Source organism: Colossoma macropomum, unplaced genomic scaffold (genome assembly GCF_904425465.1).
Source record: "Colossoma macropomum unplaced genomic scaffold, Colossoma_macropomum, whole genome shotgun sequence".
Lineage (NCBI taxonomy): Eukaryota > Metazoa > Chordata > Actinopteri > Characiformes > Serrasalmidae > Colossoma > Colossoma macropomum.
Genome location: NW_023494803.1, coordinates 33,099,110 through 33,125,516, shown reverse-complemented (window position 1 = coordinate 33,125,516; position 26,407 = coordinate 33,099,110). Strand labels below are relative to the sequence as shown.

At 39.3% G+C, this 26,407-nt stretch overlaps 1 protein-coding gene across 1 annotated transcript in view; it reads left to right on the top strand.

The window, feature by feature from the left end:
• Positions 1-11,252, top strand: part of eipr1 (EARP complex and GARP complex interacting protein 1) — a 56,851-nt gene extending 45,599 nt beyond the window's left edge. The window contains exons 7-9 of the mRNA XM_036593702.1: positions 3,426-3,593; positions 6,803-6,970; positions 8,394-11,252. Of these exons, the coding sequence (XP_036449595.1) occupies positions 3,426-3,593; positions 6,803-6,970; positions 8,394-8,568 (511 nt within the window). The 3' untranslated portion in view covers positions 8,569-11,252. The remainder of the gene's footprint in view (positions 1-3,425; positions 3,594-6,802; positions 6,971-8,393) is intronic.
• The last annotated feature ends 15,155 nt before the right edge of the window (positions 11,253-26,407 follow it).

Genomic DNA, 26,407 nt, shown 5'->3' with positions numbered 1-26,407 from the left:
GAGAGAAAGATGACGTTACAGGATTTAAGTGCTACATAATACAGGCAGTTCCAACTCAACATTGCCAAACCAGCTCCACATTTTTGCACAAATGTCACAGTTCCAAATGGACCATTGCAAAGTAACATCTGAAAGATACGTCCTACTGTACAGACCCATATTCCGGTTTGGATACATGTATACCTGTCCTCTTTCTTTTAACTTTCAGTCAAAAGTATGATTCAGATTCAAATCAGTCCTTATTTTTGGATTCTGTTCTTATTTTTTGGGTCCACATGGTGAGCTGAGGCGGTCTGGCAGGTTGGCTCTTGAACTCTGACCTCTGAGCTTTCCTGCTGTCAGTCTGATCTCCCCTGACCTTTTTAAACCTCTCTGCCTAGAGAGCATTTAGGTGCTTTTTGAAAAGTGTGTCCCACCCACGCTGAGCTTTTTTGCCCGGCTTTTGCTCTGTATGCTAAAGCAGGCACCAGCCTTTAACCTCCCTATTCTGGCTACAGCCTCGTTTCAGCGAGACGTGTGAAATGATTTTTTTTTTTCAGTGCCTGGCTGTTGTCATGGCAACAGAGATCTGGCTTGGTGAGCATTGCGGAAATGCGTCCGGACCCCCTCAGCCGTGGCCATTCACCACCACAGCGCCTGCTGACGGCTGACTGCTGACCGCGGGCGTTGGGGGGGGTCAGGGTGACTGCTGCAGCCAGAAATGAAGGTGGGGATGGGCTCTGCCGATTGGACTGTGCTATGTCCAGGGGCTTATGAGTGAAAGCGTCCTAATCCCCATCACTTTTTGTGGAGTGTGTTCTTGAATCAAGGTTCAGCCCAGGCTTTGCCTGATCGGATCCCAATTTCAGATTTGCAAGCATGGCGGGCTCGGAAGCAGCGCAGCTAACCCAATTTCCTGCTCCATTTCCCCAGCCAGAGAGAGACAGAGAGAGAGAGAAACAGAGAGAGAGAGAGAGAGAGAGGTTTGGATAGAGTTTGCAAAGCCAAAGGCCGCCACGGTTACTGCTGCATCATCGAGAGCGTGCATGGTTCAGTGAACTAAATCTAAAACACGCTCATTCCCCTCCGGTTGACCTATCTATGCTCCACCTACAAATGTGTTCTCTCATAGCAACTGTTGCTAGGTTAGACAAGCATGGTAGAGTACAGGCAAAAGTTCTATTCAACGTAATTAGAAACTCTAGGCCCCACGTGTCAAACACAAGCCCACAGTCCTATCCAGCCGGCAAAAGTATTTAAATTTTTTTATTTTAATTTTAATAGACCTTTTCCCAATGTGCTGTACTACAATCCCCAGCAGATCCATCTACAGCACATTTTCCATCAAACTGAAGAACCCTTTCATGATGCAAAGAACCCTTAACCATGTAATAATCATGCTCATGGTTCTATGTAGAATCATTCTTGCTAAACAACGTACACAGTTACTTGTAGACTAAACATAGTGAGTATGTATCTAAACCTATCAAATATATCCAGAGCCAGAACTCCATTTGCAACTTTCTTCTCATCACCCTGACATCCAGCACTTGGTGGCTACCAAACAGCATTAGCCATCAGAAAAAGTCATCTGAGTGGCGCAACCGTTTAAGCGTTGGCCCTATCATCAGGAGAAGTTCAGTCAAGTTCGATCCCTGGTGATGCTACAGCCGTCTGTGGCCGGGAGTCCAAGAGAGCACAGTTGGCCTCATGCTCATCGCTAGGTGGGTAGGATGGCTCTTCCTTCATCACTCAGCGTGATGCTAGCCAGTGCAGGCGTCTGTTAGCTCACATAACAGAACTGCCGATTAGCATTCTCCTCCAAGCGTGTTCAGCTGTCCAATGACATTGCATTAGCAGCAGTTTGAAAAGATGAGGTGGCTGGCTGGGATTATGTGATTGAGTCCTAAGTAGTGGGTGGAATTGGATACGACTAAATTGGGGAGAAAATTGGGGAAAAAAAGAAAAAAATTATTGGATCGGTATGTGGGCCACGGTATCAGATTGGATTTGTATGTGGTTGGTTTGTGCGGGCCATGCCCAAGGTCACCAGTGCCCAGTGCCAAGCATCGGCTGGAGGGGTATTGGACTGTAGAGCAGAGTTTGCTGCAGTAAAGGGTGACAAACTCCCTATTAATACCCTTAATTCCAGAAGAAACGTCTACAAACTTTTGAACAGTGTACCATTTGAAATTGATATTGCATGCTAAATGTAGGTATTTTTATTTTAATTCAGTTTCTTAGTAAGTCACCAGCATTCTGAAAAGCTTTTCCGACTTTGCAACAGTTACTAAGAAAAAATGCATTTGTGGGCAGATCATCGATAAGTTAATTCCTGATCATGTAGACAATTTCATGACATCAAAAGGAAACTCCTCCGTTTGTAATGAGATGATGAGACGATGAGACATGGCATTTTCTCTGCTGATGCCTTAGTGTTCATACTTCATCTCGTAATGGGACAGTATGCTTCAACCTTTGCCTCTGCTTAGCAACCACCGGCTTCCACAGAACGGCTTGGATAGAGACTTTAATCTTGACCTAATTGAAGCCCCACGCTCCCCTCTGGTCAAATTTTTTCACCTCCAGTTTTAATGAGATTTTTAATTAGCATGTTAATTGCATAATGAGATCAGTGGACAGTGAGATAGCCGGAGAGCACAGGCAGAAAAGAGCAGGGTGCAGTGGGCCGGAGATGCCGAAGCACCCCAGCAGCCCTGTCAGTCGCCCATACTAATGAAGCAGAGGTCCTTCAGACCGAGCCCAGATGTCTAAAACACAGCCATCCATATATATACGCCACGGCTTTTACAAGCTCCTGCCAGGCCGAGTGCACAGACTGTGCTGGAAGTCATCACCTTGCATAAGGACTACAGCAGCCTGTGCTTTATGGCTTGTCACACTTTTATATGATATGAGATGGAAGTTTGGCCTTCACAGCTATAGAGGCAGACTGCTTTTGATTCATGAGAACTCTCTCTCTCTCTCTTTCTCTGTCTTTCTCTGTATCTCTCTCTACTTTCTTTCTGTTTCTTTTCTCACTCTTTATCTCTTTTCTCGCTTGCTTTCCTTTTTTTCTTTCTTTCTCTACTTTGTTTCTCTCTATTTTTTATTTGTCTGTTATTTTTTTCTTTTCCTTTATTTCTTTCTTTTTTTCTCATATCTCTTTTTTGGTCTATTTTTCCTTCACTCTCTTATTTGCTTACTTCTTCTTCTCTCCTCTCTCTCTTCTCGTGTTCTCTCTTTCTCTTTTTTCTTTGTCCTTCTTTCTCCCTTCTCTCTCTCTCTCTCTCTCTCTCTTTTGCTCTGTCTTTCTGTCTGTCTGTCTCTTTTTGTATTCTCTCTCATTTGTTTTTTTTTTCAGTGTGCATCCCTCATTCTTTGCCTCTCCTGTTCATTAACATCATTTGATCACCCTTTGTTTCCTCTTGTTCTCTCCCACTCAGTCAAATCTACTGCATTGAGAATGCCCACGGGCAGCTGGTGCGAGACTTGGACTTCAACCCCAACAAGCAGTACTACTTGGCCAGCTGTGGAGACGACTGTAAGGTCAAGTTCTGGGACGTGAGGCATATCAACGAGCCCGTCAAAACCCTGGAGGAGCACTCACACTGGTTAGACAAACACACACACGCACACACACACACACAGTCTACAAAGATAAATCACAGAATAAGCAGTACTATATAAACTGTAAACACATGCAGGTTCATGTGGATAAGGTGAGTGTTTGTGTATAAAAGCAAATTAGTTTGAGTTCATGCATGACCACCTATACAAACAAGGGATCGTCACCTTGATTTGACTTGTAAACTCAAAGCACTCTGACAGCATGCTTGTAAGAGCATGTGTACATCCATATTAGCTTCATATGAGTTTTATTTAAGCAATAGATGCTGTGATGCGAATTAAAGAAAATTCTGCAAATTAAAGAAAAGACACCCTGAATATTCAATCAAATGTGCTTTAATGTTGTCAAGTCCTTCTGCCAAAAGTGCGTTATACATAGAGCATTTAAACTGTTGCAATATCAGGTTCAGCTCAGTTTTTTCAGTAGTTGCCAGATTAACCTAAACGTTGGTTTGTTCCAGCCAGTCTGTAGTGTGGACCTAAGAACACACTTTACTTTAGAATCTGACTAAATGAGCCGCAGGTCAAATCTTATCTTAATTATCTTAATTAATTACCAATTTTTGTTTTTATATACAGCCATATACAAAAGTTTAGGTACCCCTGGTTAAATGTTTTGTGAAAAGAAGTTAAAACATCCTCTACAGAGAACACACATTGTTATGCACAGTTATTGTTTATTTGCTGAATGTAACATAGTGGAAAAGAACTAAAACATAAATGTGGCCTGTGCAAAAGTTATGGCACAGTTTATATTTTATATGTAATTCTTTTGCACTATATTTGCAGTATAGTGCAATCTTTAGGCATGTTCCCTGTAAAGGATATGTTAACTTATTTTCAGTAAGAAAGTCAACAACAAATGTAATTTAACCAGGGGTGTTCAACCTTTACATACAGCTGTACTAAACAGAAATGTAGTAATGATTAGCCACAGCATGAAGCAACTTGTTACTTACCTCAGTGGAATGATAAAGCTATTGTGAAAAAACTGTGCTGTTATCACAAATAATGGCATTAACAACCAATCAGACTGTATCAGAACTAACTATTGTATAAATTCGTAAATTTGTTGAGATTCTAATTTCTGATGTGTGCAGCAGTGTTTTGGTTCAAGGGAGCAGAGTTTCTCATTTAGCATATATTTAAGTATATTTGCGTGCCTTTGGGAGACTGAGTGTAATCCAGTTTGCATTCCCGGCCACACAAGTGCACACAAATCACTACATGATAAAATGTCAGACATTGGATGTTATCTCCTAAAAACATAGAGGCACTGTATCAATAACAGCCCAGTTTTGATCCCATTTAGATAGGAAATTACAAACCTGCACCAGGCCACTCTATGTGTTTTTCTCATTTGTTCAGTTGGCAGCGAGGGCTTGGCTGAGCCTTGGGGCGGAGGTATTAGGGAATATTTTGGGATGGAGGCAGATTAGTTAGGCTGAGGGAGCAGGGTTGACTGAGCCAGATTTTGCTGTCGACAGCCGAGTTATCCTCCTACAATCCCCTTCTATGAGGGGCTGGGAGCGTCTCCTGAGCCATGCCTGAGGCTTATAGAGAGAGAGAGAGAGAGAGAGAGAGGGAGAGAGAGAGACAGAGAGAGAACGTTACTGAGGTAGAAAAACAAGACAAAAAAGTGAGCAGGGGAGGAAAAATTGGGTTTTTGGAGTGAACAGAATTAAGAGAGAAGCTCAGTTGGTGAATACAGAACATTGGTGGGTCCTGCATGCAGGTGAATAGCTGTACGCAGTAGGGTTGTCCTAGTTAGGGTTTTTTTGCCCTGATCCCAATCCAAGCCCTTTAAACTCCAGCAGAAATTGACAGTTTTTTAATGTTATTCGTATGTCTCAGCAAGCTCAAAGACCCTCCTTGATAACATCTTTCATTTAGAAATACATCATGGTGTGGAAGTAAAATGTGTTATGATTTCCAGTTCATGTTGACTTTAATATATTGATAAAGCCTACGAATAAGTGTCGAACAGATTTTTTGTATTTTTCTAGATAATACAGCCACACAGTGCACTTCAAGTACATTAAAGTTGGTAAAACCCTGGTAGGATATCTTAGGCTGCCAATTACTTTGATTGGGAATTTCTAAAAATGCCTAACTGAATCGTTAAGCTTTAAACAAAGCCATCCAGAGTGGTTTTATGTAAAATGCACCATTCTAGAGAAGCTTACTAAGTCAGAATAGTGGTGATAGGAACCAGATACCTGAAGCATTTAATGACTCTAAAAGCTACCTCACAAAAAGTCATTACATGAAATGATTACAAATACACTGCATTATGCCTGAGACATTATTTTACAGTAGTTCTGAGATAAGACTTTGGCCTAAACCTTGTTTTTTTTTTTTAATCCAGAGACACGTGTTTTCCAGATTTAGCACTATTTATCATCAGTAACACTACATATTGCTGCTGTCAGAACAAACCTTGTATCTCCAAAATGGCAACTTTACAGGAGAAGGAAAAAAACAATGGAACCAGACTTTTTTCTAAGTAATTTTGGGCCATTTTTTTGGTCCATTCATCATAATATTTACATAAGTTTTTGTTTTTGTCACCACCACTGTAAAGAAATACGAGTCAGTTAGTTTCTTTATAGTGCACTGTTTCAAAGACAGGTGGTGTTGCAGATGTTACAAGTGGCTCTTTTCACAGTCCACTTTAAAATCGTTCCACACTGCAGACATTGAGACCTCTTTTTTAACTTCTACAAACTGATGTAAGTTGTGAATAATGTTTGTCAACTCTGTGATCGTGCTGTAAATAGATCCTAATGGTGTGATATAGCCTTCAGAAACTGTCGATTATCTCAGATCCATTCAAACATGCCTTGAGTCATTCAAACGGCTCCAGTGCTAAGAGAGCGATGCCGCTGAAGAGCCAAATTTGGGTCTCCAAAGAAACTTTCAATGGATGGTTCTCTAAAGGAACACTGTAAAGTGTTAAATCGATGTATTTTCAGTTCTTTGGGTACAGAGAGTGTTGAAATGACTGTTCAAGGTTGTGGATTGTACTCTGCAGATACAGCAGATAGAGACTGAAAGGTTCAAAAACCCTGGAGTAAAGATAAAGAACCATCTATTGACACATTGTTTAGGGATATAGAAAAGCTTCTGTGGCATTGCTCCATGGGAACCCTTTGCCACTTTTTTTGTTTGACTGGAATGCTCTATGTTTCAGGGTGTGGAGCGTGAGGTACAACCACTCACACGACCAGCTGCTGCTTACAGCCAGCAGTGACAGCAGGGTGATTCTGTCCAACATGGTGTCCATCTCCTCCGAGCCCTTCGGCCACCTAGTGGACGATGATGACCTCAGTGACAGTGAGGAGGCTCATCATGAAGAAAAGTACTTTCTTTTCTGTCTCTCTCTCTCTCTCTCTCTCTCTCTCTCTATCTCTCTCTCTCTCTCTCTCTCTCTCTGTCTGTCTAGAGAGAACATATAGATTCCTGTTTGTCCTCCTTTATTATTCTCCACATTCTCTGAGGCCATTGACAGCTGTGATGTAATAGCTGTAACAATATGAACAATATGAGTGAGAGTCATGTGGCTGATAAGCAACAACAATAACCGCAAATCCACAGAAAACATGATTAAGTTCATGTATATTCAGGCAAAGCGTGCATGCATTACAGGGAGTAGCTGTCAGCTTAAAATAGACACACATGGAATTTCTGGACCCACTGTGTTCATGCACAGACGTTACTTTAATGCTGTGCGTTTTTCTTCTTCACAAAACTACCCTCTGCAGATTTGTGTTCTGCATTGAGGCAATCCAAAGCATAAAGCATTCCAAAGCTTTGTCCTAATTAGACTGCTGAATATTTTATACTGTCTTCCAAATATATGTGTGCTAGTGAACTAAAAAATTGTTACTGTAATAGAAAAAACTTGCATCTCCAAAATTGCATCTTCAAAAAAAGTTTAAGGTTTGCTTTCTGAAATTTCTGTTTGTCCAAAAGATGCTTACATAACGTAAAAGGCTGCTGGCATTCTAAAAAACAATGAATTAATGAAATCTTTTAAAAAAGCCTGCAATGATTAGTCAACAAAATCAGTGACGTTTGTTATGAAAAATGTTCAATGCATTTTTTCGCTTTAAAAAGTCGTAAAAAATTAACAAAAATATCTTTTAAAAAATCTACAAAAATCTTCATGCCGTAATATTCATGCGTTATGCTTGGTTATTCTTACAAATTACAGTATGTTGCTGGGTGCACTGGGTGGGATATGGCCTCTATTGTTTTGATGCACCATAAAAGAAGAAAAAAATGCTTCGTAAAATTTGGATTCACCCTATTCCTGCCCCTCTTATTTATATATTATACATATTTACATTATGTTAAAGTGCATATTTGCACTGACTACAGTAGAGGAAAGTGGGAGAGATTCTTATTCAGAAGGATATGTAGAGTGCATCAGCATTACATATAAAAACTCAGAAGACGTGTAGGTTCACTGGTCATTTTGCATAGTATATTGTCATGGAGTAGACATTGTCACCCTGGTTCTATTCATCACCATTGTAAAGAAATCTGAGTCGTTAAGTTTCTCTACAAGAAACATTTCACAACAGACAACTCTGAATTTTTAAAAAATCTGCATGACTGACCACATAAAATATGGGATGTAAAAAATAAGTTAAATAGTAAACACACCTTCCTTGACTTGGCTAAAAATAGAGATATTTCAGCCACAATCTCGAAATACTGTGGTCACTTGGAAAATATCTGCTTTTGTGTAGAATTGAAACTGTGTTTCTTTTGTGCAGGAGCAAAGAGCCGCTGCAGGACAGCATCATCGCTACGTACGAGGAGCATGAGGACAGTGTATATGCGGTGGAGTGGTCTTCAGCTGACCCTTGGCTATTCGCCTCCCTGAGTTATGATGGCAGATTGGTCATTAACAGGGTGCCCAGGGCCCTGAAATACCGCATCTTACTGTAGAGTGACTGATTAAACGGGTGAACGAGAGCAAGAAGCACTTGTAAACTGCTGAATGTGAGTGAAATGAATGCAGGAGACATCAGAAACTCAGAGCTCATGAAACCAAAAAAAAACATGGAAGAAGTTTGAAAAAAGAGACGATAGGCCTGGAAAGCATGAGTCGGAATAAATCTGCATAAAACACACATCCGCTATTAACACTACCAATTAAAGACAGTCCCAGAGTGCAGTGGGATGGCTTGGAGGCTGTTTGAAGGCGAGAGGGCCGCAGGGCATGGAGTGTCGTTTGTCTTTGAAAAAGCCCCTTGTGTTGATAGCCAGCGCTGGTTGTGTTAGCGAGGCGTAGGCTCGCTTCATCTCGGCCAGCCTCGGGCAGCCCAGCGCCTGGCTTCAGCCCCACCACTGAGTACAAAGTGCAGCCATGGAGAAAGGCCTGCCAGGGGGAGCCCGGCGCAGCAGGCCGCTCTACTGCAGCCTCCGCACTCCACTCACTCTCTCTTCTTTACTTTCTCCCATCTACTCCCTCCAGACCCACCACACTACTCCTCACAAACAGCCTCAGCTGTGGACAAAGAGTGGAATGAGGAGTCCACCTAAACTTTAAATGAGTTAACATTAAATCCTTGCTGAGCATCACCAGATATCAGTAGCTGACTGTTAAAAGTTTGGGGACAGCTTGTTTTTATTTTGCAGTGTAACAAGTAGGACTTGATTTTCACTGTTACTTTTCAACTGACTATCCATGCACTGCTGACAAGCTTTATAGAACACTGGCAAACATCCTCTTCAACCTTGTGAACATCTGTTTAAAGGCTATATTTCGCTGCTGTCAGAACAAAACCTTTTATCTCCATTTTTGTCATTTTTCACTTTTTGACATAATTACATTCTTTGTAGATTTCTGGTTCAATTGACTTACATTAAGAGTAAAATATGTTTTTTACTTCTCCTGTAAAGTTACCATTTTGGAGATAAGAGGTTTTGTTCCGATAACAGTGATTTGCATAATTAACACAGAGTTTCCGGTTTAAAATGCTGTGCTACTGAAGTTAGACTAGGTTGTCATGGTTAATTGTAACTAGGCAAGGTGTAAATAACAGCAAATTAGCAGCCACTAATGTTAACTTGATTACAAAACAGAAAAAAATCCAATTAAATAGAATTTCAAATGAACACACTCCAGATGTTTTGATGGAAACTCTGGTTTGTGCTACAGTTTCTCATTAGGTTGACTGGGATTTTTTCCTTCTCGCTCTATAGCTGTCTGGTAGCTAAAAAAGAACACGTAGAGCATGGATCAGCTATTAAATTAAAAAAAAGGCCTGCAAAGGGGAATTCCATTGATATTTAAAATTTTCTCCATAATTGTCAAAGATTTTAAGTAAGGGGTGGTGAAGTGTGATCCTGGAGGATCAGAGTCCAGCACAGTTTGGTGATTTTCGTGCTAAACACACCTACTAAACCTTAGGCTTTTTAGTTGAAGACAGAAAATCATCGAACTGCACTGTTCTCCAGCCCTCCGGGACTGGAGTTCACCACCCTTCTTTTAAGTCATTCAAAGTGAAATGCTCAGTGAAACTTACCAAGTCAGAATTGTTCACAGTGGTGGTGATGGGAACCAGACATCTGAAGAGTTTAATGCTTCTAAAAAAAAAACAGAAAGTTATTACATGAAATAGAGAGACGCTTTTACAGTTGTTTTAAAATTAGATTTGAAAACATTTTTTATTTTAATCCATTCATGATGGAGAGATCCATTCATGTAGGGCATTGTAAAGTAAAATAATCTTCAAAGAAAACATTTTTTCAGATTTGCCACTATTTCTCCATTATCAACATTGCATATAAAAACTAAGGAGACACGTGTAGGTTCACTGGCCCTTCTGGATAGTAAATAAAACGGCTATATGTGAGTTGTAGGGATTGCAGCCCCTGGTTCCTATCACCACCACTGGCCATGAACCAAAGCCTTTACATTATCTCAAAGCCATCTGAATGATTTTGTATACATCTCTATGATTTCATTATGCAGAAATTTGGTAAAATATCGGTGGAATTTAACAAACAACAGCTGGTTATTTTTACATTTCGGGTATATTTTGCAACACTCGGTTTTAAATTATGACATTTTCTTTTCCAAACTGTTGTTTGAACCCTTATTTTCAAAAATTTTTGGCTCAAAGGTAGTTTAAAGTTTGAGTGCTGGTGAGCGCTGACATCACAACTACGAGGTAAAACTTGTGGCGTATGTCATTATTCTAAAGTAGTACTGTTACTAATATTATCAGATTTTGCTTTCCTCAAAATAAACCTGCATAGCCTTTAATATATAATGTTAAAGTTGTTCCAAACTGAAAAGAAAACATGCTTATTTGTTTTGTACAGGTAGGAGTCCCCAACTTTTAACAGGCAGCGTGTATATTACTTGAACATAGATAAATGTTTTAATGCTTTCTGAAGCTTTTCCAGTTCTGATGTGAAAAGCTTCTGATATGAAAGGTTTCTGTTTAAATCTTTATGAACATGTTTATATAGAAGCAGTGATGTTCTTTCTCTGTATTGCAGAAGGAGGAATTGCTTGTATGTACCTGACCTTGCATATTTTGACGAAGGTGTGGAAAAGTCTGATAGAATCTAATTACTCCTGTGCAGTCCAAATAAAACGGTTTCAGTGATGAAAGACTGCGCCTTTTTCAGCCCCGCTGAAATCCTTCCATGCCCTTCATCACACTCTTTCCTCTTCTTCCTCGCTCTCCTCCAGCATAAACAGGGTTTGAGAGTTGACGCTGCACACTCGTGACAGTGCGAGTGTTCATTAAAGCAGCTCTCTATGACAAGCCATTTTAATTGCAGCTTGACTCGCGGGGGGACGGTGGAAGTCCTGTGCTCGTGCAACAGGGGCTGTGGGATGACTCCACTGAAATTCTAATGCCTTCATTCAGTCTGCACACGCTCTCAATTCAACACTCTTAACATACCTCTCTCTCTCTCTTTCTCTCTCTCTCTCTCTCTCTCTCTCTCTCTCTCTCACTCTGTTTCTCTCTCTGCTGCTAGTGATGGTGTAGCAAGGTTAAAATGGGTTGAGAGTTTATGGACTGTATCTCTTTCTCTTCTCTCTTTTCTCTCTTTTTCTCCTTTCTTTCTCCTTTTCTTTCACTTCTCCTCTCTTACTCTGTCTCTCTTTTCACTCTCGCTGTCTCTTTATTCTATCTCTCTGTCTTTCAATTTCACTCTCTTTCTTTCTTTTTCTCACCCTCCATCTGTCCCTCACCCTCTTTGTCTCGTCTTTTGCGTTTGTTCTTTCGCTCTCACTCTTTCTTTCTCCTTCTCTCTCTTTTTTGTTTCTCTTTATTTCTGTCTCTTTCCATGTGTCTTTCTTATTTCTCTCTCATTTTCTTTCTCTCTCTTTTATTCTCTTAATACTATTTCTTTTTCTCTCTCTCTTTTTCTTTCTCTCTCTTTCATTGCTTTTCCCCATCTCTGTCCGTGTTTCTCTCTCTTCTTTTTTCTTTCTCACTCTCCTTCCTTCCCCTTCTCTCTCTCTCTCTTTCTCTCTCTCACTCTCTCACTCTCAATTCTAATTGTCTCAGTTTCAGTTTAATAAGCTTTATAGACATGACCATATTTAGAGACGGCATTGCCAAAGCATCATAAAAAAGCAGGAATAAACATTTAGAAAAGTTTGATTGGAAGAGAAAACAATAAAAATAATAATCATAAATAATAATAATGAATGATAATAAAAATATATCAAGTAGTATTAAATATTTGGGGATGCGTAAGTTCATAAAGTTGTTTACAAATTGCAATCAGTTGTCTCCTCTGTGTGTAGTGTGTGTATGTGCTGTGTTTGGGTGGGTCACTAACCATCCCTCATATTATGGCAGACACATATGTATCAACCTGCTAAAGCGCTGCTTTCTCTCTTTTCTCCTAACAGGATGGGCAGCTTGTCATTATTATGGAAACAGTTAAATTGGGGGTGAATCTTCTCAAATTTTATGAAGTATATTTTGCATAATTGTTTGAATTTTCCACACTCTGTGATAAAGTTCAGCTCCATCTCAAAAGTGTTGCTGCACAGCTGGGAGAATCTGTGTCTTTAGGCAGCCAGGATCTTTTATAGTGGCCAGTCTGCACGGCCAGGCTGTGTTCACTGAGTCTGTACTTTGTCAGTGTGGTTCTGTGTTCAGTCACTGTGCTCAGGTACTCTGCTACAGTGTACTGTCGTTTTAGGGCCAGATAGCACTGCAGTTTGTTTTGTGTGTGTGTCTGTGTTGCAGTGGGTGATGTAGTTTTGTTTTTGAAGTCTTATTATTTGGTTTGGTCTGATTGTTTGTACTGCAGGCTGGTCCTGACGGGCAACAGTGCGTGTTAGCGAACTCAACATCAGGACCAGCTGTGTGAGGGGGCTCTGCTCCTTGCTGGACTCTTGGCATTGCAGGGCTTAGTAGTGTTAGGAGTGGGGGGTCACTGTTTTCAGATATAGCCAATATTTAATTGTTCTTTTTTAAATTTTCACTCAGTGAATCAATTTGCATTTGATGATTTTTGTATTTGTCAATTGATTCACTCTCTCTTTTCTTTCTTTCTTTGATTCTTTCTTTCTTTCTTTCTTTCTTTCTTTTTATCTTTCTTGTCACTCTCTTAATAATAAAATAATAATAATAATAATAATAATAGTAATATAAATTAATATTGATTATTAATTCTTTCTCTCTCCTCTCTTTCTTTCTCATTTTTCTTTCTCTTTTTCTTTGTTTGTTTGTTTCTTTTCACTCTCTTAATAATAATAATAATAATAATAATAAATATTCATTATTAATTCTTTCTCTCCTCTCTTTCTTCTCTCTCAGTCTGTTCTCTCTCTCTCTCTCTCTGTCTCTCTAATTCTGAATTGTGTTGTCCATCTTTGTGGTCCAGGCTGTGGTGGTCCCAGCTCCCCTGTTGACGTGTGTGGTGGTGTGTGGTGATGGAGCGAGGTGTGTGTGATCAGTCATGCAGGTCTAGTGCAGGGTGTGGCGTGTCTGCTGATCCTCCTCCAGCCCTCTGCGTGCCTTCACGGCGCCTAAGAAGTCCTCTTAGCGCACACACGCACACACTTCACATGGGTGGGCTGAGAAGTTCATGCCCACGGGGCTCCGGCACGGAGGAGTGAGAAGAAAACAGGAATGTGCTATGTGCAGAAATAAACAGATACATGTGTTCTAAAAATATAGTGGAGGGTTTGTGTTTTTTCCAAACAGTACTGTATGTTACACAGAGGCTAAAAATATAACAATTTTGTGATAGGAGATTGTATGTATGTGTGTATATATATATATATATATATATATATATATATATATATATATATATATATTCATCTTTAGCTCATGCACAAGAGAGCTAACAGAAGGTGCACAATTGATTCCAGATATGGCGACACTTGCTTGTTTCTGTTTCTTAACATGAGGACTAAAGAAGTGTCCCACTGAACCAGTTAAATCAGGCTGGAAAAATCTGAATAAATCAATCGGAACCCATTAAAGCCACGGCTTTTTCAAAAGTAATTGGTACATTATTAAGAAGCAAGGACTCAATGGTAAGGTTAGCTGTAGGACACATGCTAGCACACAGTAATGGATGGCCAAAGAATGCCTTCATTGAATAGAAACTGAGCAAGAACACTGTCCAGGATTATTTCTACCTAAAGACTACCTCTTCTACTAAAGAGCATGGAATGAAAACCACTACCAATCATCACGTTTGCTATAAAGTGCATTAAAAGCCTCAATGTCTTTGTATGAACTGATAAGATACAAATTAATCTGTACCAGAGTTATGGAAAAAGGATGGATTGGAGAAAAAATGTGAAATAAAAAAACACCTTGTCTGCAAGACATAGTGGTACCCAGTGGAACTGGATCAGTTGTCTTCACTGATGATACCACTCCTCTTGATGCTGCCAATTCTGAAGTGTACAGAAGCATCTTAACTGCTCAGATGCAACCAAATTCTTTCAAAGCGGAAGGCTCTTTAAGTAACAAGACCAATGACCAGAATACAGACATTTTGGGGCTCAAGGGGAAAACAGGACAACAAATTAAATTTTATTAATTAAAATGTTTACTGAATGTTAAAATCACTGTTATTAAGAAAAACACAAATTATGTTTCACTTAAAACCAAACTTAGTGTTGCATTTTTACAGTCTTATTTTTACTACGTTACTGTCTATGTGTTGATTTCAACTCAGTCGCCATCATGCACAACTGTGCTCTTTAACCACTACCATTTAGTTGTAACTCTGAATAGAAATTTTGTATGAATCCCTGTACGTCTTGTACACTCTTAAAAAAGATGGCTCACAGTTCTTCAGTAAAAACATAAATATATATAGAACCATGAACACTCAAAGAACCATTTGTCTGCTTAAAGTGTTCTGTGCATGGTGAAATGATTCTTAAGATTGATGGAGGATGTGTTGTATATGGTTCTGTACAGAACATTTTTTGAAAATGGTTCTATATAGCGCCAAAAGGGTTCTATTGTTGACAGGGCTTGACATCATAACAATGGAAGAACCCTTTCAAAAAGGTTCTATATAGGACCATATACAACACATTCTCAAACAGTCGGAAGAATGATTTCACCATGCACAGAACGCTTTAAGCATGCAAATGGTTCTTCAAATGTTCATGGTTCTACATAGAATCAGTGTCTCTTTTTTAAGAGCGTATGGGCCTTTTTACAATAATGAAAAAGTAGTTTATCAAGTCATTAACACCCTTATTGCTGAAATTATATCGTGTTGTTCAAAGTTACCACATTATGGAACGTGATTATTTCTAATCAGTGTTTTATATTGTTGGGGGGGGTCATCTGATCAAGAGAGATGAATCTTATAGAACCCGAGCCAACCTACAAGCTTTATTTCCAGTGTGAGGGCGAGCCTCATCTCTTTGAAACAGATCTTGAATAATGGTGGATATAAAATACAGTTATTATACTCACTAACCAAGAGGGTACAGTCTGAGAGCAAAGGGGCAGCCCTCCTGGGGTCTAACGGTCCATGTGGCTGCTACTAAAGCAGAAAACTTTTCTGGGCATGTTCTTAACTGACTAAGTTAAATATGCATCTTCTGAAAGCACATCACTAAAAAAAAACCTGAAACAAGCAGACACGGGGAGTGCATGCATGACAGGCCTGGTAAAGCATCAACAGGTGGGCCAGCTACAAAGGGACCACAATTAAGCCTCAAAATACTCAGTTGTATTTTTGTCCAATTACTTTTGGTCCTTTAAAATTGACAAACTATGTCTAAATAGGTCAGTGATTCCTATATGCTTTACCGAATACAAATGCAAATACCCTTGAATTTAAGCTGATATTTTGCCTTTAACCACGTGCTTTAAAATGTGCAGGACTAACAGAGCAAAACAATGAAAACTGTATCTCTCTCTAATTGCTTATGAACTTCTCTGTATGCAAGCATGTAATTTTTAGAGGTAGTTTTGAAACATTCCAGATTAACCAATTAATATGATTTGAGCTGCATCAATAAAGGACAAGCTAATGGTATGTAGCAGTATGCCCTCTGAAAAGAATGCTTCAGTTTGTAGTGCTACAGAGAGACTGACTTACATTAAACCCGAACAGTATGCACAATAGCACATATCCTTGTAAGACCTTCTTTGTATGCGGTGAATTGTGTCTCATACTTTATCTGCAGACCTTTTATTGAATTATTTCATATTTATTTTGCCATGGGTTGAGGGCTCTATAGCATGCTTCTATTGTTGCATTCTTGTGCCTGTTTTATTTAAATACTATTATTAAAACCTCAGGGTCATTGAAGTGCCGTCTGTGGAGGGCAAAGCCAGAATTGGATTCAGCTGCTCCACAAATGAAATTAGATTTCATTTAATAATTTATTCATGTCTTCTGTGTAGGAGAGCAACCTTCGGGGAGCCCAGGTGATGATTACCAACGAGCAACTCTCATTAGCATTCAGAAATATGCATAATCCCTCTAAAGGAAAATGATGCACAAACAGCAGCAGGGATCTGCTGGAATAATGAAGAGAAAGAGTGGAGCGGAACGAATGATCCGAGGCCACTGCGTTAGCCTTGGGAGGATGTAGTGTGGAGCCGCCGTGGAGAGCTTGTGTTGTTTAGAGAAGGGCAGATGTGTGTCCAGGAGTGGAGGGCCCTTGAGAGAGGGTCCTTCAGGTTCCTCTCACTGGGAATAGAACACCTCTCAGGCTGTGTGCTCAGGTGATTGGCATTTTAAAAACTCACTGTATCTAAACATACCCTGTTAGTTGGCTTGTCTTCATCTGGTGATCATCTCTTTAAAGGACACTATCCCACTGAAAATAGCGCTGGATGGTACTGTACTGTCATTGATTTACCATCCTCCTCCTTTTTAATCTTTTAACCATAGGTACTGTCCTTAAACACAAACCTACTGTCTCTAAACATAGCGAACTAGTTGGCTCATTTCCATCTGGAAATGACGATTCATGGCTAGGAGATCTATGAAGGACTGTTTGGAGATCCCATTGAGAATAACTTGGATGGTATTACACTATCACTGCTTTTCACTCTTCTCCTGTTTTTTAGCATCGGCTACTAATTAGTTCGTCTCCATCTAGATCTGATTCATGGATAGAAGGTTTTTTAGGGACAAAATTCCATTGAGAATAGTGTTGGATGGTACTCTACTGTCATTGATTTACCATCCTCCTCCTTTTTTAGCATAGGTAGTGTCCTTAAACAAAAACCTACTGTATCTAAACATAGCCTACTAGTTGGCTCATCTCCTTCTGGAAAAGAAGTGGCTTGATATTTGAGGGACACAAGACTGTTTTGAGATCCCATTGAGAATAACTTTGGACAGTACTGTACATTCATTGCTTTGCCACACTACTTCTTTTTTAAATTCAGCAAAGACACGTTCTTTAAACAAAACGCTACTATGTCTAAACCTAGCCTGCTAATTAGCTAGTCTACATCTGACTATGATGATGGAAAGGTAGAAGGTCTGAGAAAAGGCTCTTCTGAGTCTTTTTGAGGTCCCACTGAAAATCACTAAGGTAGATATATACACTCACTGAGCACTTTATTAGATATACCTACCTTGTATCTACATTTATTGCCCATTTTATGAGCTCCACTTATCATACAGGTGCACTTTTTAGTATTATAATTACAGACTGTAGTCTGTCTGTTTTTCTGCGTACTTTGTTAGCCCACTTTCTCCTTGTTGTTCAGTGGTCAGGACCCCCACAGGACCACCAGAGAGCAGGTATTATTTGGGTGGTGGATCATACTCAGCACTGTAGTGACAGTGACATGGTGGTGATGTGTTAGTGTGTGTTGCGCTGGTATAAGTGGATCAAACAGCAATGCTGCTGGAGTTTTTAAACACTGTGTGCACTCACTGTCCACTCTATTAGACACCTCTACTTTGTTGGGCCACTTTGTGGATGTAGATGTGAAATCAGAGACAGTAGCTAATCTGCTGCTGCACAGTTTGTGTTGGTCATCCTCTAGTCCTTCATCAGTGCTCACATGATGCTGTTGGCTGGATATTTTTGGTTGGTGGACTATTCTCAGTCCAGCAGTGACTCTGAGATGTTTAAAAACCTTAGCGGCACTGCTGTGTCTGATCCACTCGTACCAGCGCAACACACACCAACACACCACCACCACGTCAGTGTTACTGCAGTGCTCAGAATGATCCAGTGATCCATGGCTCTTTGTCAATGACCATTCAGTTCTAGGTTTTTGAGTGATATAAGACTTCTTTGAGAGCGTTTTAAAGGTTACATTTTCAAAATGTTCACTAGTCCGTTTATCATTCTTAATCCCCACAGCTGTAAAGCGCAGCCTCTGATTTGTAATGGTATGCTTTTTGTTTGTTTGTTTTAATCACATCAACAAAGGTAGTTTCCCTAAATAAAACAGAAATGTGTTGGTCTTGTTTCTTGCTGTTTTAAACTAACAACATTTGACGGGGCTCTTCATCAACCCAAGCCATCCACAGTCCAAATGAGCAACAGCCAAAAGCGTAATCAAGCACTTATTACTCTCACAACTGTAGACAAGGCTTCATAACCCTATCGTGCCATTGTGCCTCAGTGGGGCATTGTTCTTGTGACTGGACCATGCATTCCAGGCATAAGGCTTAAGGTTTTTTTGCAGTGAGTTAGGGAATAGTGTTCTAAACACTTGTATTCAAATATTGTTGTCAGTCTTTGATGTTCCTTTGCTTAGCAGGGATAGCTGCTTAGTGACAAACAGCCCGCAGATGGGGGAAGGCCTGTAATATAAGCAGCTTATTCAGCATCGTTCCTCCCAAGATAAAGTGCTTTTGCTCCAGCAAAATAGCTGGAATATCAAGTGTTTCAGAGAATTGTGGACTCGCTCAGTTCTGCATATTTTTCTAGGCTCACTCACTTTTTTATTTATTTTTTTATATGGTGGAGAGTGCACTTACTGAACAGTGCTGCATTAATGCTTTTTAAAAAGGGATATCTTTAAGAAGGTTCAGATAGGCAAGATGGTTGTTGACATTATTTATTTTGGTTAGGTCACTAACAAAGACATCTTAAAGGTTCTTTTCTCGTAGTTTATTGCGATTTGACAACAATTAACATACACAGTAGGTATACATCATACATGCCTTTGTCCTGTGTGAAGCTCATTGTTACACAAGTGAATTCGCTGAAATGTATGGGCTTTTTGCTGACATGCTAAACAAGTAATTGGATCAGGAGGTCTATAATTGCTTTTATTTCTTGCATCCGTTGTGAGACAGTTGAAGATACTCCTTGAACATCGTGAAGACAGAAGATACTGGGCAACATTGTTTAAGAAGAAAAACATTTTTGTTATGCTAAAATATTTGTAACAATTTAATTCCACAGATTTTGTTCTGTGTAATTAAATTATAAAGATGTAAGCAAAGTAATTCAGAGTGGTTTTATGTGAAAGGCTCTGTTCTACAGAACCTAGAGAGTCAGAATTGTTCACAGAGGTGGTGATAGGAACCAGACGTCCAATGCAATATGTTTAATGCTTTTAAAAGCTACCTCTCAGAAAGCTATTATATAAAACAGTTGTATGAATACACTGCCTGATGCCTGAAACACTGTATTACAATAGTTTTACAAAAGGCTTTTAGCCTAAAATAGATGGATTTCTCCCAATTTAGAGCTATTTTAGCACGATCAGCATGTGAAAGTCAGAAGGCATATGCAGGTCCACTGGTCATTTTGAATAGTACGTAAAATGCCCATATTTGCATTGTAGACATCGTGACCTCCGGTTCCTATCACCACCACTGTAAAGAATGCACCATTTTACATCAAACCACTCACAATGACTTTGTTTACTAATTATTAATTTAAAGAAGCATTCTGGCCTAAAACTAGTATATAATTAATTATTTAATTATTTGTCATGTTATCTAATACTCTGTAGTGCAGCACTGCATCCTTCAGCCTTATCGGTTTGACAGGATTCATGACTTTGTATACTTCTTGCATTTCATCTATCTGTGTTCCCTCACTACAGCACCCAGCATGCACTGTGCAAATTTGTGTTACAACCTTTGGGAATCCTCCTGAAGCAATAAAGAAATGTGTTAGTGATTAGAGGATAATAAATACAGGTGTGATATTTGGCTTCCTAGCAGTAACGTTAGCTACCTATCTTCCTTCTGCATTAGTCGGCTAGTGGGCCCTCATGGATTTGCCCCAAGCACTTGTAGTTCCTCCCCCTTCAAGATGCATCATCTGAATAGGGTTTAGTCTTTAAACCAGAAAATTTCACCCTCAAGACTATTGTGGCTCCCCTGTAGGATGTGAGTAGGTGTGTTAATGCCAAACGCAGCAATGGTCACCTTTTTAATTTTGTCCAGTATGCAGAAATTTGGAGAGTTTAAAATAATGTCATCCTTTAATTCCTTTGGTTGTTTCACTGGAATAATGCATATGTGCATTTTTCATCTCTATATGGACAAGAAACGACTTTCTCTGCTTGAGGTCGTTGACAATGTGGATCAGAATGAGGACAAAAAAAAGGACTTGCTACTTTGTCAGCACTGTCACATTACACTACCGCGCTTCATATCTGCTCTGGATCGTAGCGTGTTGAAGAACATAGAGCATTCAGGGTCCCTGACCCACTTTCCCCTGCCACGCTTCAACACACGTCATCCAGGCCCATGGAGATGTGGGTGAAAGGCAGGACAGCCTGCGAGGGCATTACATCGTGAGGGGTGACACGGTGCAGTGCACTGAAGATCAGCTCAGAAAAGGCAGGTTGGATGTAAACAAGCCTGAAAACCAGGAGGATTTCACAAAACAAGGTCTCTCAGCAGGCTGGATGACTTAAGTTATAAATGAGGACTTTCCCATAGGAATGACCCTGACCTCTGCTCCTTTTATACATACCGTTAGAAATGATTCATGGCATTTGAAAAGATCTTAAATGTCTAATATTTCTTAGTATGAGATCTAAGACAGAAGTCATTTTATCAAGTGAAAAATTATGTTACTGCACTGGCAAATTTGCTTGTTTAAAGGGGAACTCCACCAATTTTGTAAAATGACTTAATCATCCAATAGTTTAGATATCAACAAGATAATTCAGAGTGGTTTGGTGTGCACTTTTACAGAGAAATTGGTAACACTTTATTTGGAGTGGTCTTTTGTAGATGATTAACAGATTATCAGTAACACATCAACAACATATCAGTGAAATATCAGCAATGAAGCATCAGAATACACTGAAGTAAATAACTTGATGATGTACCGTTGAGACATTACTTACATTAAGTAGATGTATTGTTAATGTTACTTCCTTTACGCAAAACCTAACCTTACCAACCTTACCCAAAACCTAACCCTGGCCCTAATCCTAACCCTAACCTTAACTTCAACCCAAAACCTAATCCTAACCCTCATATGTTTTGACATGTTCCTAAGGGTCCGTTGAGTTTTTGTTTCATCCAAACAGGTCCACTCAAAATAAAGTGTCACCAAGAAATTTACCAAGTCACAATTCTTCATCATTGTAGTACTAGGAACCAACATAATTATGTCTACACTACAAACATCACTATTTTATCTGCCATCCAAAATGGACAGTAAACTTACGTGTGTCTAAGGTTTTATACGTCACGCTGATGATAGTAAAATAGTGCTAAATTCGAAAAAAAATAGTTTTCTTTGGGTACTATACTTTTCTTATAATGCCCTGTATGTACCTCTCTGCCCTGCACACATTTTATGTCATTTGAGTAGGAAGCGTTATGTCACACTGTGTCAACAAAACTCATAGCTTATGAGAGTGTTCATCAGAGGAGCTGCGATAGATCACAGTTACACTTTGCTGGTTAATTGTTCAGGGTGGTGGTGAACTGTGCTGCACCAGGTTGCACAAATAAATGGAGAAAATATAGTGCAGTGCATTTTTTTTGCACCAGAAATCCTGAAGTTGTGGCCAAATGTTTTGAAGCTACACACAAATACCAAAAGTCTAACAACTCTACAAACTTAAGGGGTAAAACTGCTGTCCCACTGCTGTATGTTACACCACAGAAACTTAAATCAAGGTAAGGAACTTTCGTGAGTCAAATAAATTAGTCGTCACTAGCCGCCATTCATATTTCACTGTTAGCTGTTAGCTTACAGACTGTCTAAAGTAGGCCATGCAATAAAATAACTATCTACCTCGCTATCCCACCCCATAAACTGGTAAGCAGAGTAGCGAGTAGTACCAATTTCCATTTGTGTTGGGTTGCTCTGCTTCAGTGCCAGCAGGTTCCATCTCTCTCTCTCCCTTTTGGTTCTCTCTCTCTCTTCTTCAAGCTGATGCAACTCATTTGTGTGCTCTGGTTCAAGTTGATATGGCTCTACGATATTTTGGAAACAGACCTCCTCAAAGTTCTGCCCATACTCTGCCATCTTCCATAATAGGTAAGAAAACGGTAAAACTGTAAACAGAATCTGCTGCTGGCGTTGGCCGTGTTGAACAGCTCTAGCTACAGGCAAGTAACAACAAAAGCACATTAGCTTGCGCGCATTGATCTCAGTTGAAAATTCTGTTTTAAGAGGAAACACGGAAGTGATCCTTTAGTAATAGCAAAATCGGTGGAGTTTCCCTTTAATACTTAAAGGAAGTAAAATTATCTGCAATAAAATCATTTTACTTAATATGAACAATTAAACAGACAGAATTCATGATGTGCTGTGAAATGCTTTACAAACTGATGAACAAAATGACACTCAGATTAATGTGGCACATACTGAAGTACTGAAAAAGCAGAGCTGAACCTGATATTGCAACAGTTTTACAATTCTATCCATAATGCAAAAGGCACTATCTTTTGGCAGAAGGAATGGTCTGTATTAAAGCACATTTGATTTAATGTTCGTGGCTTCTTAGTTTTACTTATTTCTATATTTTGCAGAAATGTTGTTTAAAAGTAACAGAATGCTTGTGGTTGCGTGCTGTTGCGAATATCAACACGGCAATGATGATCTACAGCACAGCTGTGATGTTATGTGCAATAATGCGCTCCCTCTCATGTTCTAGTGCCTAACATGGCTCACCCGTCAGATTTTAGAACCTGAACTATCTACCTTATACAAACAGTTTTGCCCCCTGCTGATGGTCCATTACACAGTCTTATACAAAATTTTCAGCACCCCTCATCAAATTACATTTCTAACTGCAAATAAATGAACACATCCTCTACATGGAGCACACTGAAATATGACATTTCCAGCACGTTTTTGTGCACAGTTTCTATTCATGTGCTGAATTTAACATATTAGAGAAAAATAGAACATAAAATGAAGCATCTGCCCAAACTTATGCACAAGACTATACTTTATCACGTTATACAGATGATAGATATTGATTTGGCTGTTATAGCATGAAGCATTCGAAGCTATATATGAAGTATTCCAATTCTGTCAAAAGCTGAGCAGTTACACAAGAAAGCAGAGGATAGAGCATCTCTCCCTCCATCAACACTGCCTCCTTTCTGCACTATGAAAAGTTCCCTCTCTTCTTCACTCCTCTTCTTTTCCTCTGTAAGAATTGATAGTACCTCTGTTTAAGCCACACGCAGCCTGGCGTTCATGTGTGAGTCAGCCCACTTCACAGGCTGAGGATGGCTTATCTGCTGTGGTTTATGCGTGCATGTGTGCGTATGCTATAATAAGAACTCATCCCGCCCCTCTTTTTCTCCCGCTCCTCTGTCGAGTTCCTCTTTCCTGTGAGAAGGAGGAAGTGACCTACATAGCCGCTGATGTCTTTGTCTGAGTGCTGCGCTGGATGTACGGGGAGGAGGAGTGGAGATGAATAATGCAGGGCCTCCTTCGCACAACATCACTGCCTTCAATAAAATGATCAGACTTAATGAGACTTAATGACAGTGAAGCACTCAGGGAATCAATGGCTGAGACAGGCAGGAAATGTTTCCTTAGGGTTCTGCTAAGGTTGCCAGAGGTGTTTGCTGAGGCTTTGAACAGCAGATAAAAGCCAGATTTAACATCAAAGTATCATTTTTGGGGGAAATAAAAGTGAATATGTGAGACACAGAAATTCCTGCTTTGTATCTGAAAGGGACGCCAGTCGTGTGATAGCTGAGGCATTTCTAGAGAATGGAGCAGAAACGCTGTCCTTTGAAGACTGAGTAAGTGCCACCTTCCTGTAGACCTGTAATTGCACCAAATCTTCATGAGAGACACCTGAGTTTCTTTGCATAAGTTTTTTGGCACTTGTTTTGTTTTAAATGTCAAATCTTCTTCTTAAATTGTCACTAATTGTGTTGATTCTAATCTGAATGTAATTTGTTATTACATTTTTGGCAAGTATTTTTTTTAATGTCTCATATTTTCTTAAAATTGCCACTAATTGTGTCTAAGTTGTGTTGAATCTTCAGAAAGGAGATTGAATTTAATTTATTATTACACTTTAGGCAATTATTTTGCTTTAAATTTCTCAGATGTTCTTCAAATTGATTATAATTGTGCCTAAATTGTTCTGAATCTTCAGAAAGGACACTGAATTTAGTTTGTTATGACGTTGCAATTACTTTGGTTAGAATGTCAGACATTTTCTTGAAATTCCAACTAATTTTGCCTAAATTGTGCCAAATCTTCATAAAAGACAATTAATTCAGTTTGTTATTACATATTGGGCAACTGTTTCATTTTAAGTTCCAGACATTTTCTCAGAACTGCCACTAATTGTGCCCAAAATTGTGCAGATTCTTCGCACAAGACTCTGAAATCAGCTTTTTAAATTGTTTTTTGCCCTTTTGTTTTGTTTTAAATGTCACACATCTTCTCAAAACCGCCTCAGTGTCAAATCTTCCTAAAGGACACTAGTATCTATGTTTTATTACATTTCAACACTTATTCTAAATGGCAGATCTTTTCAGAAAACTGTCACTAATTATATATTTGCTCTGCAAAATTTGCATCCTTGCATTCTTTAAGCTTGTAATAAAGACCTGTAGCCATAATATCTTGTGAATGGAATGTTATCTTGACCCTAAAATCTCTTCGTTTTATTGAGCGGTGCAGTGCATATCTTACTCAGAATGCTTCTAAATGGGCCCAAACTGTCACAGATGAGCACAGCGAAAGCCAAACAGCCAACAGATGTAGTGCAGGAACAGTGGCACATATGGCAGCAAAGAGGCAGCTGCTGCAGCATAGGTGAGCCTTCTCTCTACACATGACAAATGAGCAGGCTCACTGAACATTTCATAAGCCCACACCAATTCTACACACGGCCTTACAAGTGGCCCTTTCCGACACTAGCCAGCTGGACATTGATTATATGACAGAGAAGAAATATGTCTTTTTGGGTTTGATGAAAAGGGATTGGATGAGCAGTCAAATCTATCTAATTATGAGATGATAATCTACTTTTACGGAGTTATTGAAGTAAATTGGTTTTAACACTTGGAATCATACCAAAATGTTGCATTATTGTAGTAAACTTTTCCACAAAAACTCTCTCTGCTTTTGTAAAGATTTTATATACTGTAATATTTGATTTTCAATTTTTTTTTCAAATATTTATAGCCTTTCATGTCTTGATCTTGACTGAGAAAATAATATTTGACTGGGGGTTCCAAAACATTTGTATAAGACTGCCTGCATATTATATTGTATGTAGATCATATTGAATGCACTTGCTAACATGACCCGTTTACATGAAACCAAATGAAATGTCTGAATTAACCCTAAGATCCCTTTAATTCAAATTCCATTAGCCTGATTCTCAATCGAGATTCACATGACTTCAAATTGAATTTAAATAAATTCACAGATTCTAATTTGAACGAAGCCCTGACCACAACATCATGTGACTATAGGCCAAGCAAACTATAGCCATGTCCTAAAGCAGGCTAGAAATCCACCACAAGGCCACTTTCTACTCCAGTGCACCCTAAACAATAGCCTGCTCCCCAGAAACTCAGCTGCTCTTTATCCCTTTCACTGCATCTGCATATAGGCAGATTTGCCGTGCTCACACGAGCCATATTCAGCATTTTGGCAACACTTCATGATGGATTTAGTGGACTAGATTTTTATAAAGGGTTCTGCGGAGAAAATGAGCTTAGCGTTAAGCTAACTGAATGGGGTTGATGTGAATTTTAATGGAAGATGCAAAATGCAAAATTAATGCAAAATTAATCCCTAATATGAAAATCCATATATGTGACCTGTCATACAGACCAAAGTTGTAGTTGTGGTGAGTCTAAAGAATAAAAAGGGAATTGTGGGATTTTTAGTTAGTGTGCTAAAAATGTGTTTATT